Source organism: Dasypus novemcinctus, chromosome 11 (genome assembly GCF_030445035.2).
Source record: "Dasypus novemcinctus isolate mDasNov1 chromosome 11, mDasNov1.1.hap2, whole genome shotgun sequence".
Taxonomy (NCBI): Eukaryota; Metazoa; Chordata; class Mammalia; order Cingulata; family Dasypodidae; genus Dasypus; species Dasypus novemcinctus.
The window spans coordinates 115,781,353-115,794,388 of record NC_080683.1 but is presented as its reverse complement, the minus strand read 5'-3'; the positions used below and the strand labels follow the sequence as shown (position 1 = coordinate 115,794,388).

The following is a 13,036-nucleotide window of genomic DNA, read 5'->3' as shown; positions in this document are numbered from 1 at the left end:
CTGTCTCACCCTCTGTCCTTCCCTTCCTCCCACTTTCTTTCTTTCCCACTTGCCTCCTCTTCCCTCTTCTTGATTTCTTGCACTGATTTTTCATTTTCTTTGCATTTTAATTCTTTCAGTCTTTGCTGTTTACAGCTCTACTGCACAAGTTTTTATTCCATGCAAGAGGACTGGCTGTATTTAGCTCTGGGAATAAAAAATTACCAGAATGGAAGTTCCTCCTGCAAATTCCACATGGCCCTGGGTGCTAGGAAACAGCCTGAGGTAGTCAGACGGAGGAGAGCCCTTGACCTTGAGTTACGGATCTGTCAGTAAGAAGGGCAAAACCATCTGTTGACTCCTGCCTAGCTCCCTAAATTAATTAAACAGATAAGACTTAGTGGTGGCTTTGGATAGAGCGGTTAACTGGGGCCCTGTGGAAGAGGAGGTTTGGATTTAGTAGGACTTGGCCCTTTAGGTATTTAACCTGAGCTAACCAACAGTGGATTAGGAAGCTAGTGTTTCCCCTTCTATTTAAAATGAAAGAAACATAGGTGAATCCAAGCTGAAAAAAATTGCTGGGGCCCATTCAATTGCATAACAAAAAGAGATGTTTTAGAAAAGGATTTCTGATTTTTAGTTTTGCTAAGACTGGCTATTACAAAAACATACTTTATCTAATTTGTCTGAAATCTAGCTTGAGAGCTACTGTGTTCCTTTTTGACAAATATTTATTATTTGGTTCGACATGGGAGGACACTTTTGTTAACATAAAGGACAGGATTTTGGCAAAGCAGAGTGTTGATGTTGAAGAGTGTGAAAACTGAGAGCTGTTTATTATCCCCTTTTCCTGCCTCCAGGTCATAGACTATCCAAGGCCTTTTCAAACCTCCCAGACCGAGTCTGATTTCTGGGCTGGTATAAACTGACGCTCCCAACGCCCCCGGAGAGAAGACACTGAAGTGCAGGCAGGAAGCAGAGCTGCTGGCTCCCTGCCTTGAACTCTGGGGTCTTAGAAGGCCCCAGAGAAAGCGGCTCATCTTTCATGTGTGGCCATCAGTTGGTGTCATCTCCGCAGCACTTACGTCATTTCCTTTGGCAAGTGAGCCAGAAGCCTTGATTCTCGAAGCATGCCGATTGTAGATCGCCAGTGGTGATTCTCCAGCACAGACATATTCTAGAAAGAAAGAAAGGAAAAGCTGTAAAGGAGGGGGAGTCAGAAACTGATCTTTCACACTGGATGTAGTTCTGCAGAGGCCAGCATCTCCCCTCTAGCCACTGCCAGTTGGAAACCAATGACACAGAGAGAGACAAGAAAAGAGATAAAACAAAGCAGGCGTCAGGCCTCTGCCCAAGGCGGTGACGCTAGTGGGGCAGGGGCAGGACCCCTGCTGGCCCCCCACTGTGCGGCTGGATGAGCGTCTATTTCCAGCGTCACTCCTGCCTTTGCCTCTTTGACTCCATCTGGCAATACCCGATGTGGAAGAACGAAAGCCAAGAGGGTAGGGATAGGAAGTAATGAAGAGTGTGGGGCTGTATCCATAATACAATCCAAGATGACACCCTCAGGATGGACAGGGCAGGACTGACCCCTCTGAACTCATCTACCCCGTCACTGTGCTCAACACTAAAAAGATCCTCTGGCATCCCAGTCATCTGGATGGCTGCGACGTTCCGAGCCTCGAGTCTCTGTCATGCGTCTTGACCTGGTAGGTCTGCGCTCATCAATTCTTAAGTCCTTTAAAATTTGAGAACCATGGCTATGAAAGCCAGCATTAGCCCATGAGGTCTAGGGTTTGAATCTAGAGTCGCTACCTTGTTCAATTGCCTTGATTTTTCTTCCTTTGTGGGAACTCCACTCAATGTCTTCTTTGATCTAAATATTCTTGTTATGGAAACATTTAACCATTGAAATCATGAATATTTTTTACAATCCGTGCCTTTTGTTCTAATCAGCAAGCATTCCTGTCTTACAACTGACTTCGTAAATAAAGAATCCCTCTAACCCCCAAGAAATCTTTTTTGCTTTATTTTCTCATTTGTTTATTCACTGTACATCTTTCTTTAAGAGGACTTACAAGCTCACAGAGAAATACAAGGAGATAGTATTCACAAAAAGTGAGGGGAAAGAAGCAAAGGAAATAATACGGAGTGGGGCTGAGACCAGAAACCATCCCATCGTTATTCCCCCCTTACCCCCATCTGAGCCACCCATACAATGCTCAACTTTCGCAGCAAATGAGAAGAGAGAGCCCCATGTTTGCCACAACCCAATGTCCATCAGGAAAACACAGACTCAGGAATGCTCAACTCTTCTTGGTTTTAAAACCAGACAATGGTTTCTTTCCAGGACTTTATCTGATGACCTCCATGGGGCTGAGTCTTCCATCCAACCTCTGTATAGGCCAATATATTGCTACCCAGTTCTCTCACTGCCCAGGAGTCATTGTTCTTTATTCATCACTGGGCCCTGTTTGAATTGGTGATGAGATTTTGTTACCTTCAACAACTGTTATCTCCTTTTGGGTATGAGCCACACATGACAAAAGAGAATGTTTATTAGAAATACCATGCTAGACTAATTTGTTTTGACTGTGAAGATGTATTTGAGTTGAGAATGATTGGTCAGTGTGAGGGAGCAGCTGTTTGGGCCTGCGGTGACATTAAATGCAGTCACACAGGGGTTTGCTTGCGAGACTAATTCAAATAGACAAATAGACGTGGAACCGCGTGCCCTCATGGGGGCTTTTAAAGGATCTGGAAAGCTGTAACCAGACCTAATGACAGAGGACGCCATAGCCCTGGTCAGTGGAACAGAAGTGTCTGGCGGATTTCCCCGAGCATCGCAGATTCTGCTGACCTGACTTACAACTTCAGTAATAATCTCCCTGAGGGCAGAATAAAAGAATCCTTGGGAGAGTGGCTGGTGAAACCATATTTAGAGATGAGCAACAGGATCAGGGGAGGAAGTTGAGTGGGCTTGGAAGCTGGCACAGAATAATCAGCATTCTCAAACCCACCCTTTTTGAAAAGTACTCTTTGGCCAGAACTGCTTTGGAAGTCGGGGCATCTGAGAAGGGCAGCAGAGGGAGGGTCCTGATTTGACTACTCTGTGCAGACACTTTCTGCCATCTTGTTTAACCTCACATAACCCTCCACTATTTTGACCATTAATTCAGAGATGATGAGCACTCAGGTTTCTAAGAGGCCATGCAGCTCTGGAGCTAGTGGCTGAGAAGGCCTCAAGCCCAGATACCAAGACCTAAGCTCTGCCCTCCACCCCATGCCACCTCCCAACCAAGTCCTCTGCATGGAGCATTCCGAAGTCTGAAAGGTGGACGCTTGTCAAAGCCTGTGATTATATTTGCCATCTACTGTTGATTGTTAGTTGACTAACCAACACTTGAACCTTGGCATTTACCTCCAAATTTGGCTTCACTGCTAAAAATTCTATGATTTGAATGTTAGAAATTGTGTGGGTTCAGATTATCTTGGGAGAGAAGTCACCTTTAACCCACTCTCAGCCCTTCTGTCCAGTCTGCCACTAAATTCTGTTGGTTCTTCTCGCATGGTGTTTGTACCATCTTTTCTTCTTATGGAAGCAACACTTGTCTTTCTAAACTTCCCTTCCTTCCAGCCATCTAGCACACAGCTGCCTCCACACAGAACATGACTTGTTTATTGACCAAATTTCTACCATCTCCCTAATCACCGGTTGAAACATGAACAACTATTTATTGAGCACCTGAAAATAAGCCAAGTGGTATTATTTTCACTGGTGGGTGCTGGGAATCCAAAGACGAATAAGAAAAAGTTGCTGCCCTCGGGATGCTCACCTAACTTTGGGGTAGTCCTGTATTCTGCCTCTTCCCCTGTGCCCTGCCCCAAAGCCCACGAGAGCTCCACCTCATATAAACGAAGCCAACTCCTCTGCTCTCTGAAAACTGTCCCAACTATCATTCCAGGCCTGCATATTAGGAATAACTGAATACCTTGACTTCTCTTTCTTTGTGAAATTTATGCCAAATAAATGATAATATATTAAGACTATAATTTACTATTAGCAGAATTATCAAATCATTAATCGATGACAATGTCCTTCTCTTTTTCCAGTTCTACCTTGTTTCTCGAAGTTCACTTCAAATATTGCATCCACAGAGCCCTCTGGAATCATTCCAGGCAGAAGCAAACAGCCCTTGGCTCTTTCTCTATGCATTCCTCAGGCACTGATGTGTGCTGGAGTTATTTATGCACTTCCTTTTCTTCTTACTGGATTATAAACTACATTTGAGGAAACCTACCTCCTTCCTTTTGTAGCCACTCAACTCTATGCGCAGAATAAATGCTTTCCAAAACTTCACTAAATAACAAATATCAAACAAATTACTGAAGTCATTCGACAAATATATTGTGCACTTGCTACTGGAACATCTGCTTGGGCACATCAGCAAACAAAACAGATGGGCGCTGGCGGCGGTCGGGCTGGGCGGAGGCAGAGAGCAATGCATATAATATATTCCAGAATTCCTGAGATCGTAGAGCATGCTAGAAGGTGATAAGTCCATGGAGAGAGGGAAAGTCGAGCTGGATAATGGGGGTTTGAGCATGTCTGGTTCGGGGCTGCTGAGCTTGTCAGGGAGTTTCACTGGGAGATGTGCTTTGAACAAAGGCTTGCAGGTAAGAAGGAGTCAGCCACACTGATGGTGGGGAGAGGGCTCCAGACGGGGGCAGGAGCTGGGGAAAGGGCTGTGGGAGCAAACAGCTGGGAGGTCGGTGTGCAGAGAGGGCAGGGAGAGGATCGGGAGAGAAGGCAGAGGGACAGCATGACCCTGATCCTGTGCCGGGATGTGCCGGGGAGTATGGCTTTCACTCTGATTGAAATTAGAAGCCACTGCAAAGGTTAGAGAGGAATGGCATTATAGGACTGCCATGGAAAAAAAGATCACTTTGACTGTTGTGGTGATTTGAAGCTGGATGGACCCCAGAGAAGTATGTTCTTAACATCTGTCCATTCTTGAGGGTGTGGACCCATTGTAAATAGGACCTTTTGGTGAGTAGGAAGTTAAGATGTGACCCTCCTCATTCAGAATGGGTTTTAATCCTCTTACTGGAGTCCTTTATAAGAGAATTAATTTCAGACAAAGAGAGAGAAAACCATGGAAGGAAGAAGCTGAAAGCCATGAAAACTGGAAGAGAAGGGAGAGAACAGCAGGTGCTACCGTGTGCCTGGCCATGTGGCAGAGGAGCCAAGGATCACTGGCAGCTGGTCTTCAGGAAGAAAGCATCACCTTGATGATGCTGGATTTGGACATTTTCACAACTTCAAAACCTTAAGCTTACAAGCTAAATAAATTCCCACCATTAAAACCATCACCTTTATAGAATCTGCTTTCAACAGCCAAGCAAGGCAGCTATCCAGGCAAGAGATGATGGCAGCTAGAGGCAGCAGTGGAGGAGGGGAGACGTGGTTGGTTTCTGGATCCGCAGGGATGACTCTAGTGTTTCTGGACAGGGCAATTGGAGTGATGGAATGTTCATTAACTGGGATGGGAAAGCTGCAGGTGAACTCCAAAGAGGAGCTCAGTACTGGGCATGTTGAGTTTGAGATGTCAACAGACAAATGGGCATCACAGTGGAGATTTCAAGTGACCAAGGCAGCAACAACAATGGCACAAGGAAAACAGAATAGTTGCACAAGTGGTGCAGTAATTCAGGGGACAGAAGGAGAATGCTACCTAATGGGAAGGACCAAATGGAATAAATCATTTTCATGGTCTCTGATTTAAGATGAAGCATCAGGTTCTGCTCCAAATCTGTTTTTCTTTCCTCCTTACTCATAGAGCCTCAGTTTCTAGATGGTTCCATTAGTTGATCAGGATAGGGACACCTTTTCCCAGCCTCTTTTGCAACTTGGTGGGATTATTTGACTAAATTGACTAATTAAATGTAAGCAGAAATGTTATATGGGGTTCCTAGGGAGGTTGTTTAGAGGTAACTGACTTATTTGGGAAAGTCTTCTTCTATTTCCCCATTCTTCCTTCTCGTTGTCTGGAATGCAGCAGGAATGGCTAAAGCTCCAGCAGCTGTCTTCGGTGAAGAGGACAAATGTCACACTCTAGAGATGGCAGTTGTAGAACGGGAGGATGCTGTATTTCTGTGACTTTGGGAACCCCTGTGTCTGCCCTGAACTTGCATCCTTCAGACTTCTTTTATGAAGGCTAGAAATAAACTTCTGTCATGTCACTAATACACCAGGTTTAAGGTTAGTTTATTGCCTTCCCAATCACCTTGAAAGAGCTAATGAAGAGGTGTTTTCAACACCTTGGTTTATAAGGTGTTGGTTTCTGCCTAAGATATGATAATATAGAATTTTATAACTACAAAAAGAGTGAGGGGAAGTCATTGTAATAGTCACACACACACACACGTAGACAAAGCATTGCTATCTGCTAGGAGAGGCTTTCCTGGTTCCTTCTCCAGTGACGCACCTCCTGTGTTTGGTATTTTTACCCTCCAGGGCATGGTGCAGTGCCATTCAGGATGGCTAGGAAGTGTGCCTTCCGTAAAGTGGACTTAGGGTGATTGCGGAAGGGGCACTGCAGCAACTCAAAGGCAGATCACTAGGAAAGATGAGTAGTGGAAGATGAGAATGGGAAAATATATTCTTTTAACCAGTGGTTACAAGAAGAGAGTCCTGTTTGAGCTTCTGGTTCATATCTGTTAGAAGCCTGACTTGGAACTTTTGTCATGAAATCTTTAGGTAAAATCCAAAGTTTTAAATTATCAAAGCAATTTAAAGTCTGGATTCCTCCCATCACTCATTCACAGATATACAGGACCAGGTAAATGACTCCAGAAATAGCACATATCAGATTGCGCTGGTCCATTCCCAGATATGAATAAGATCATTAGAAAGAATTTTTCATCCAGTGCCTCCCATTCTCCAAGTTACACTCTCTGAAGAGCATAGTAGCAATATAACTATCTGTCGGAGAGACTATTAAGTGGACAGTGGGGCTGTGCTTTGGCTTGGGGGTTCCCTTCTCCTGGATGGGCTGCTGTCCCTGTGTGATCAGATCTCCACATGGTCGGTGTCTCCACTGTCCCCTGGTCCCTGCTGCTGCCAATATTCCCCATCTCTCAGGAGTGCTCACCTGGTCCATCATCCATCCATCCGTCCATCTGTCCATCCACCTGCCCATCCATCCATCTGTCCTTCCTTCCTTCCGTCCATCCATCCATCCATCCATCCATCCATCCATCCATCCATCCATCCATCCATCCAACAAGTGCTCTCTGGACACCAGGACTATGCTGGATACTGAGATCCAAAGTGAACAAGTTGGGTGCCAGAATTTACAATCGATGGGGGTCTGGGCATCTAACAGGCAAGGGCAACTGGGAGTGATAAGCACCGTGATGGGGAAAGTCTAGAGGGTGTGGAATTGCAGGGGAGGGGACAGCAGGGTGGAAGTTTGGAGAAAAAGGCCTTCAAGAAGACCTATCCAAGTTGAGATCAAGAGGAGTGAATCAGAGAGGAGGCAGGGAACACAGGGAAAAGCTGTGCCCGCAGGAAGGGAGAGCCTGTGTGTGAAGATCTTTAAGGAGGAGGCACAGGCTGTCGCCTCCTTCCTTATTCAACGTTCTCTCTTTAGCAATAATCACTTTCTAACATACTACGTAGATGACTTATTTTCTGTTACCCCTGGTAGAAAGCAGGTGTAAAATTTTTTTGTTCATCTCTATTCCTGGCACCTGGCACCTACTGAGCACCCAGTAAAGCTTTGCTGAATGAATAAAGGAGTGAGTGACATGCTTGGTTAGCCTAAAGTGGCTCAGACGGTGGAGTGCTAGGAGAGTATGGGTGAGAAGTGACGCTGGACAGGATAGCCAGGCCGGCAGGTTAGGACTTCGTGACCGAACCCTGAGGCCAAAGGGGTTTTAAGCAGGGGTCTGCATGGACACATTTGAGTTTCAGAAAATTCATTCTGGCTTCACAGCAGAGAAAGGATCGGAGACAGGCAGGGCCGAGCGAGGGGAGGAGGGGAGGAGGTGGCTGCCCTGGCCAGCCGGCCTGAAGCGTCCAGTGCTGCCGGGTGAACCGCTAGAGATCTTGACGGGGAAGCGGCTCGCCTCCAGCAGACCTCTCGGGTTTTCACAGATGTCAGCCGAAAGGAGATGGAAGAAGCGAATGCTGTGCCCGAAAGGGTCGTGGCGACCTGAACAGGGGTGAGATGACGCCCTGTTCAGAGAGGTTGAAACCCCTGCACCGCTTTGGAAAACTGCATTAGGTACCACACCTGCCTGCCTTTAAGAAGCACGAGCAATTTCATGTCCCACGGCAACATGTTCTAGCGTCCCAAGTCTTCACACTTGTATTTTTAGGAATCATCTTCATCTTAAAAGTTGAAAGAATAAACATCCACCTAGCAAACATATTGGAATTTTAACCTGAAAAAAATATATATCCTTTAAACCCTCTAAGGCAAAACCTCTATTTCCTTTTTTTTGGAATGATCAAGTGTTCGCCATCCTAAGAACAAAACAACCTCTTTTGTTCCCGAATCACAACACATCTGGCATTTAATAAACCACCAACACAGGTGCTGAAATGAAATCAAGAGCCTATTTGTCAAAGAGAATCTGGCAGAGCAGAGATGCTGTCATACAAAGCTGCTTTAAGGTGTTTTTTCCTATTTATTGGACACTCTCTTTAATTAAAATATTCAGAAGGATGTTGATAAACTGAGTCTGGTGTACAGCAGGAATCAGAGTTAATTACACCTTTTAAACAGGGAGGATATAGTTAGAAAAACAATGGGAGCAGTCCGTGTTTCATTTTTAATTGCTGGTGACACAGGGAAGTAAGGCTCTAGGAGATAATGAAGTCTGCTGGGCTCTTCCCTAATCAGCCCTGTGGTCTCCCTGGTAACGGGACAACAGCCCAGCCCAGCCCAGAGGCCTCCCAGGACCGGGAGCCCCTGCGTCCCCGAGCGAGACCTTGGTCCTTCAGGAAGGGGGCTCCGCCACACTTACAGGCCCTGCCTGAAAACACCTTCTCTTGCCTGGTGGGCACCGGCCACCCGAGGCTGATCTTGGGCGAGGGGTGTGGCATCTGCTGGTGTCCGCGGGGCAGTCCTGGGCACGGGCCCTGGGCCAGCCACCTCCCGGGGAGCAGCAGAAACTTCGGGAAACGGAACTTCAGATTTGAGTCTCCCTTTTGTAATTCTAACACTTCTTGCCTCAGACACCTTTCATGCTGAGGTTCTGGGTGATCTTCGCAGGTGCCTCTGGCGGAGCAGCCTGAGGAGTGGGGAAGGACCGTTTCTCCTGGCCCTGGCAACTTCCGCGTGTGGGTCAACGTCAAGGATAAAAAGTGGCTCCTTGGGAAGCGGATGAGGCTCAGCGCTTGCTTCCCATGTACGAGGTCCCAGGTTCGATCCCCAGTACCTCCTAAAAAATCACAGCGCGCATGAAGCGTGACTCTGAAAAAGGACGCAAAGCCTCTGCAAGGCATCGTTAGAATGTAATAAAGAGAATATGTTTCCCGGGGTCCTTTACTGTTAGCTATTTTATTCACAGAGGTTGCCTTGTGACCAGTTACTATGTCGTTGGCCTTTAGCCAAGGAATTTGCTTTTAAATTGTACCCAGCGATCCCTTCCCACCTGAGATAACCAGGATGGTAGTAAATGGAGAGCTCCCTGTGCCTCACTGCTGAGTCCACTTTTCAGTTTGCGTGTGGGCGACTGGGGCGTGGAGGGAAAGGGGCAGCCTTCTCGGGCCTCTCTCTCGCAGCGTCCTTCCTCTCTCAGTCCACCCCGGCCACCTGGACTGCTTCCAGTGGGACGAGAGAAGCGCCAGGGGGAGCGTGACTGGCTCCTTGAAGCTGAACTTGGGGGGCAGACCAGGTGGTGAGCAGGATGGCAGGAGCGGGCCCCCAACCTGGCCCTGGCTCCTCTGCCCCGGCTCCCCCCCCATCTCAGGGCAGGGGCACAGGTGGGGTGTTGCACAACCGCCTTACTGAGCATTAGACCCAGAAGAGGCAGGCACCACCGGCAGGGAGGCAAGCCCTCTTCCCTCTCATCGCACTTAGCCAAGTCAGGTTTGCAGAGCCACGCACAAAGCCGCGTGATCGGGGGGCACATCTTCTCTGCTGTGTTCTTCTTGTCCGTGTGTGTGCAGTTTTTTGGTGTTTGCGTAGATATACATTTTTTTCACACGACACCAAGGTTCTTAACATTTTCTGAATCTATAGAACCCATCTTTTTTTTTTTTTTTTACAAAAACATGTTTGTTTTGCTTTATGCTAAATGATGATGTTGACGACTGGTAAGAGTGCTTCTGAGAGTACAAACTTGGTTCAACCCTTTTGGAAAGCAATTTCTATCTTAGGAAGTTCATGCCCTTTGAAACAGTTATTCTACTTTGGGAATTTACCCTAAGAAAATAATCCAAATGTAGACAATCCCTTGGCACAGAGATGCTCGTTTCAGAGTTATTTATAACGCCGAAGCATAGAACCCATTTTAAAATCTGAGGAAAGCACATTATGGATCCTTTCACCGCCTCTGAAAATCTGCATCGAGTTTCCCGAAATCCCACTTGTGTCTCAACTGCCAGGCTGGGAGTGAGCTCAGAGGCGACATTTCCAATGATTTAAAAATACCACGTGTTGCCAATGGTCTGGCTCAGCTTTTATGTTATGTAACATGTTATTTTTTCCTTGACATTGAAGAGCTGTGCCAGTTCCTCATCGGCAAGCAGAGGGAGAGTGGAGATGTTCTGACCCAGGTCGCAGACTGTGTCACTAATCTGTGGTGTCTACGGAAGAAAGAATGTCCGCGTCCCCTGCCCTGGACGCTCTCTGTGAGCAGGGGCCGCTGAGGTCAGGAGTTTGCTCATCACGAGGCCATAGAGATAGTCTGTTTCCAGTTATTCTGGAGTTGTGGGTTCTAATCCTCTAGCACCACCAGCTCGGGCTGCCTCGAATGCTCTCCTTCCATAACTTCTACTCGAAATGCTCCTCACACTTCAGGTTCAGTTTTCAGCCCTCCTCCTCCAGGAGGTTTTTTTTCAGGACCCATCAGTGGAATCAAGTACTCTTTTTTAAAAAAGATTTATTTATTTATTTATTTATCTCCCCTCCCCCCCCACCCTGCTTTATACACGTTGTTGCCGTATACTTCAGGGGACTTATCAAAGTCTCTCCCATTTATAGAAAGCCTTTTGCAGGTTTTGATCCTCTCGCCTCCCTCGTCGGGAGGGCCTGGAAGGAGATTCTTAGTTTCTAGCACACAGCAAGTGATCAATATGAGTTTTAGAGTTTGTCTGCTTCTGTTGTTGTCAGTAGCACGGGAATCTGTGTCTCTTTTTGTTGCGTCATCTTGTGTGTCAGCTCTCCGTGTGGGCGGCACCATTCCTGGGCAGGCTGCACTTTCTTTCGCGCTGGGCGGCTCTCCTTACGGGGTGCACTCCTTGCATGTGGGGCTCCCCTATGTGAGGGCACTCCTTGCGCGCATTAGCACTGCGCATGGGCCAGCTCCACACGGGTCAAGGAGGCCCGGGGCTTGAACCGCGGACCTCCCATGTGGTAGACGGACGCCCTAACCACTGGGCCAAGTCCGCTTCCCGGAATCAAGTACCCTTGCTCCTCCGTCTCCCTCGCACACGTTGTTGTTGCTGTATACTTCAGGGGACTTGTCAAAGTCTCTCCCATTTATAGAAAGCCTTTCGCAAGTTTTGATCCTCTCGCCTCCCTCGCTGGGAGGGCCTGGAGGGAAATTCTTAGTTGCTAGTACACAGCAGGCGATCAATATGAGTTTTGGAGGCAGCTTGTCTGTGCTTCCGTACTTCTGCTCTGGAGACAAACGGCTTGAGCTGTAATCCTAGCGCTGCCATCAACCAGCCGCTTGTCTTCAGGACAAATACTTGAACTTCCCAAGTATCAGTCTTCCTTCCCCCGGGGTTTAGGATCACGACAGTGCCCACCTCCCTGGGATATTGTGAAGATTAAATGATAGACTCGATTCAAAGCATGTGGGGCCCAGTGCTTGGGTCATAGCAAGCACTGAATAAATGCGAGTTGTGTAATTTGTTGAAGAGACTTGTACAAGGACTTTTCTTTATCTTTTTAGAGGTTTTTTTTTTTAAAAAGATGTATTTATTTATTTCTCCCCCCTCCCTCCATTGCCTGCTCTCTGTGTCCACTCCCTGTGCATTCTTCTGTGTCTGCTTGTATTCTCATTAGGCGGCTCCGGGAACCGATCCTGGGACCTTCCGGGGTGGGGGAAAGGCGATTATTCTCTTGTGCCACCTCAGCTCCCTGGTCTGCTGCGTCTCTTATTGTCTCTCCTCTGTGTCTTTTTTTGTTGTGTCATCTTGCTGCACCAGCTCTCTGCGCAGGGCGGTGCTCCTGTGTGGGGCGGCACACTGCGTGGGCCAGCTCGCCTCACAGGCCAGCCTGCCTTCATCAGGAGGCCCCGAGCATCGAAAACTGGACCTCCTTTATGGTAGACGGGAGCCCAACTGCTTGAGCCACATCCGCTTCCCTAGAGTTTTTTTTTTAATATAGTGACTAAATGAAGGTCTAGAACCACATATAAAGGAGTCATATATTTTGAGGGGCAAAATTGAAATGTCATATAAGTTTCGGGTCTTTGTGAACATTTTTCACTTTTAATATATAAAGTCCCATTTGGCTGATAAAAGTTCCATCTTTTGTACTAGATGGCTCTAGGACTCTGAAAGTCTTTCTGATCCTATGGGTTATTGGTTTGCCTTCAATGCTGTCCCTCAAACTTAAAGACATGGATCTCTATCCTCCAAGAGATCCTAAACCAGTTGAACAGGGGACTGGAAAAGATAGCATCTTGAATGTGGTTTTTGAGCCCTGGATCTCAAATTCTCCTTATTATTATCAAAAGGCTCCCTTCTCTTTCCTACCAGATGTCAGGTCAGCAGGTTCAGTTGCGTAAGTTCACTGCTAGAAAAACAATAGCTCGCTTTTTTCTGGTAACTAATCTTTGGATACAAAGAAACAGCACCCTTAAAGATTAT

At 46.9% G+C, this 13,036-nt stretch overlaps 1 protein-coding gene across 2 annotated transcripts in view; it reads right to left on the bottom strand.

The window, feature by feature from the left end:
* Positions 1–13,036, bottom strand: part of PDE7B (phosphodiesterase 7B) — a 312,244-nt gene that overhangs the window by 26,724 nt on the left and 272,484 nt on the right. For both annotated transcript variants that reach the window (XM_004468533.5, XM_004468534.5), the window contains one exon: positions 1,065–1,156. In XM_004468533.5, coding sequence (XP_004468590.2) covers positions 1,065–1,156 — 92 coding nt within the window. The remainder of the gene's footprint in view (positions 1–1,064; positions 1,157–13,036) is intronic.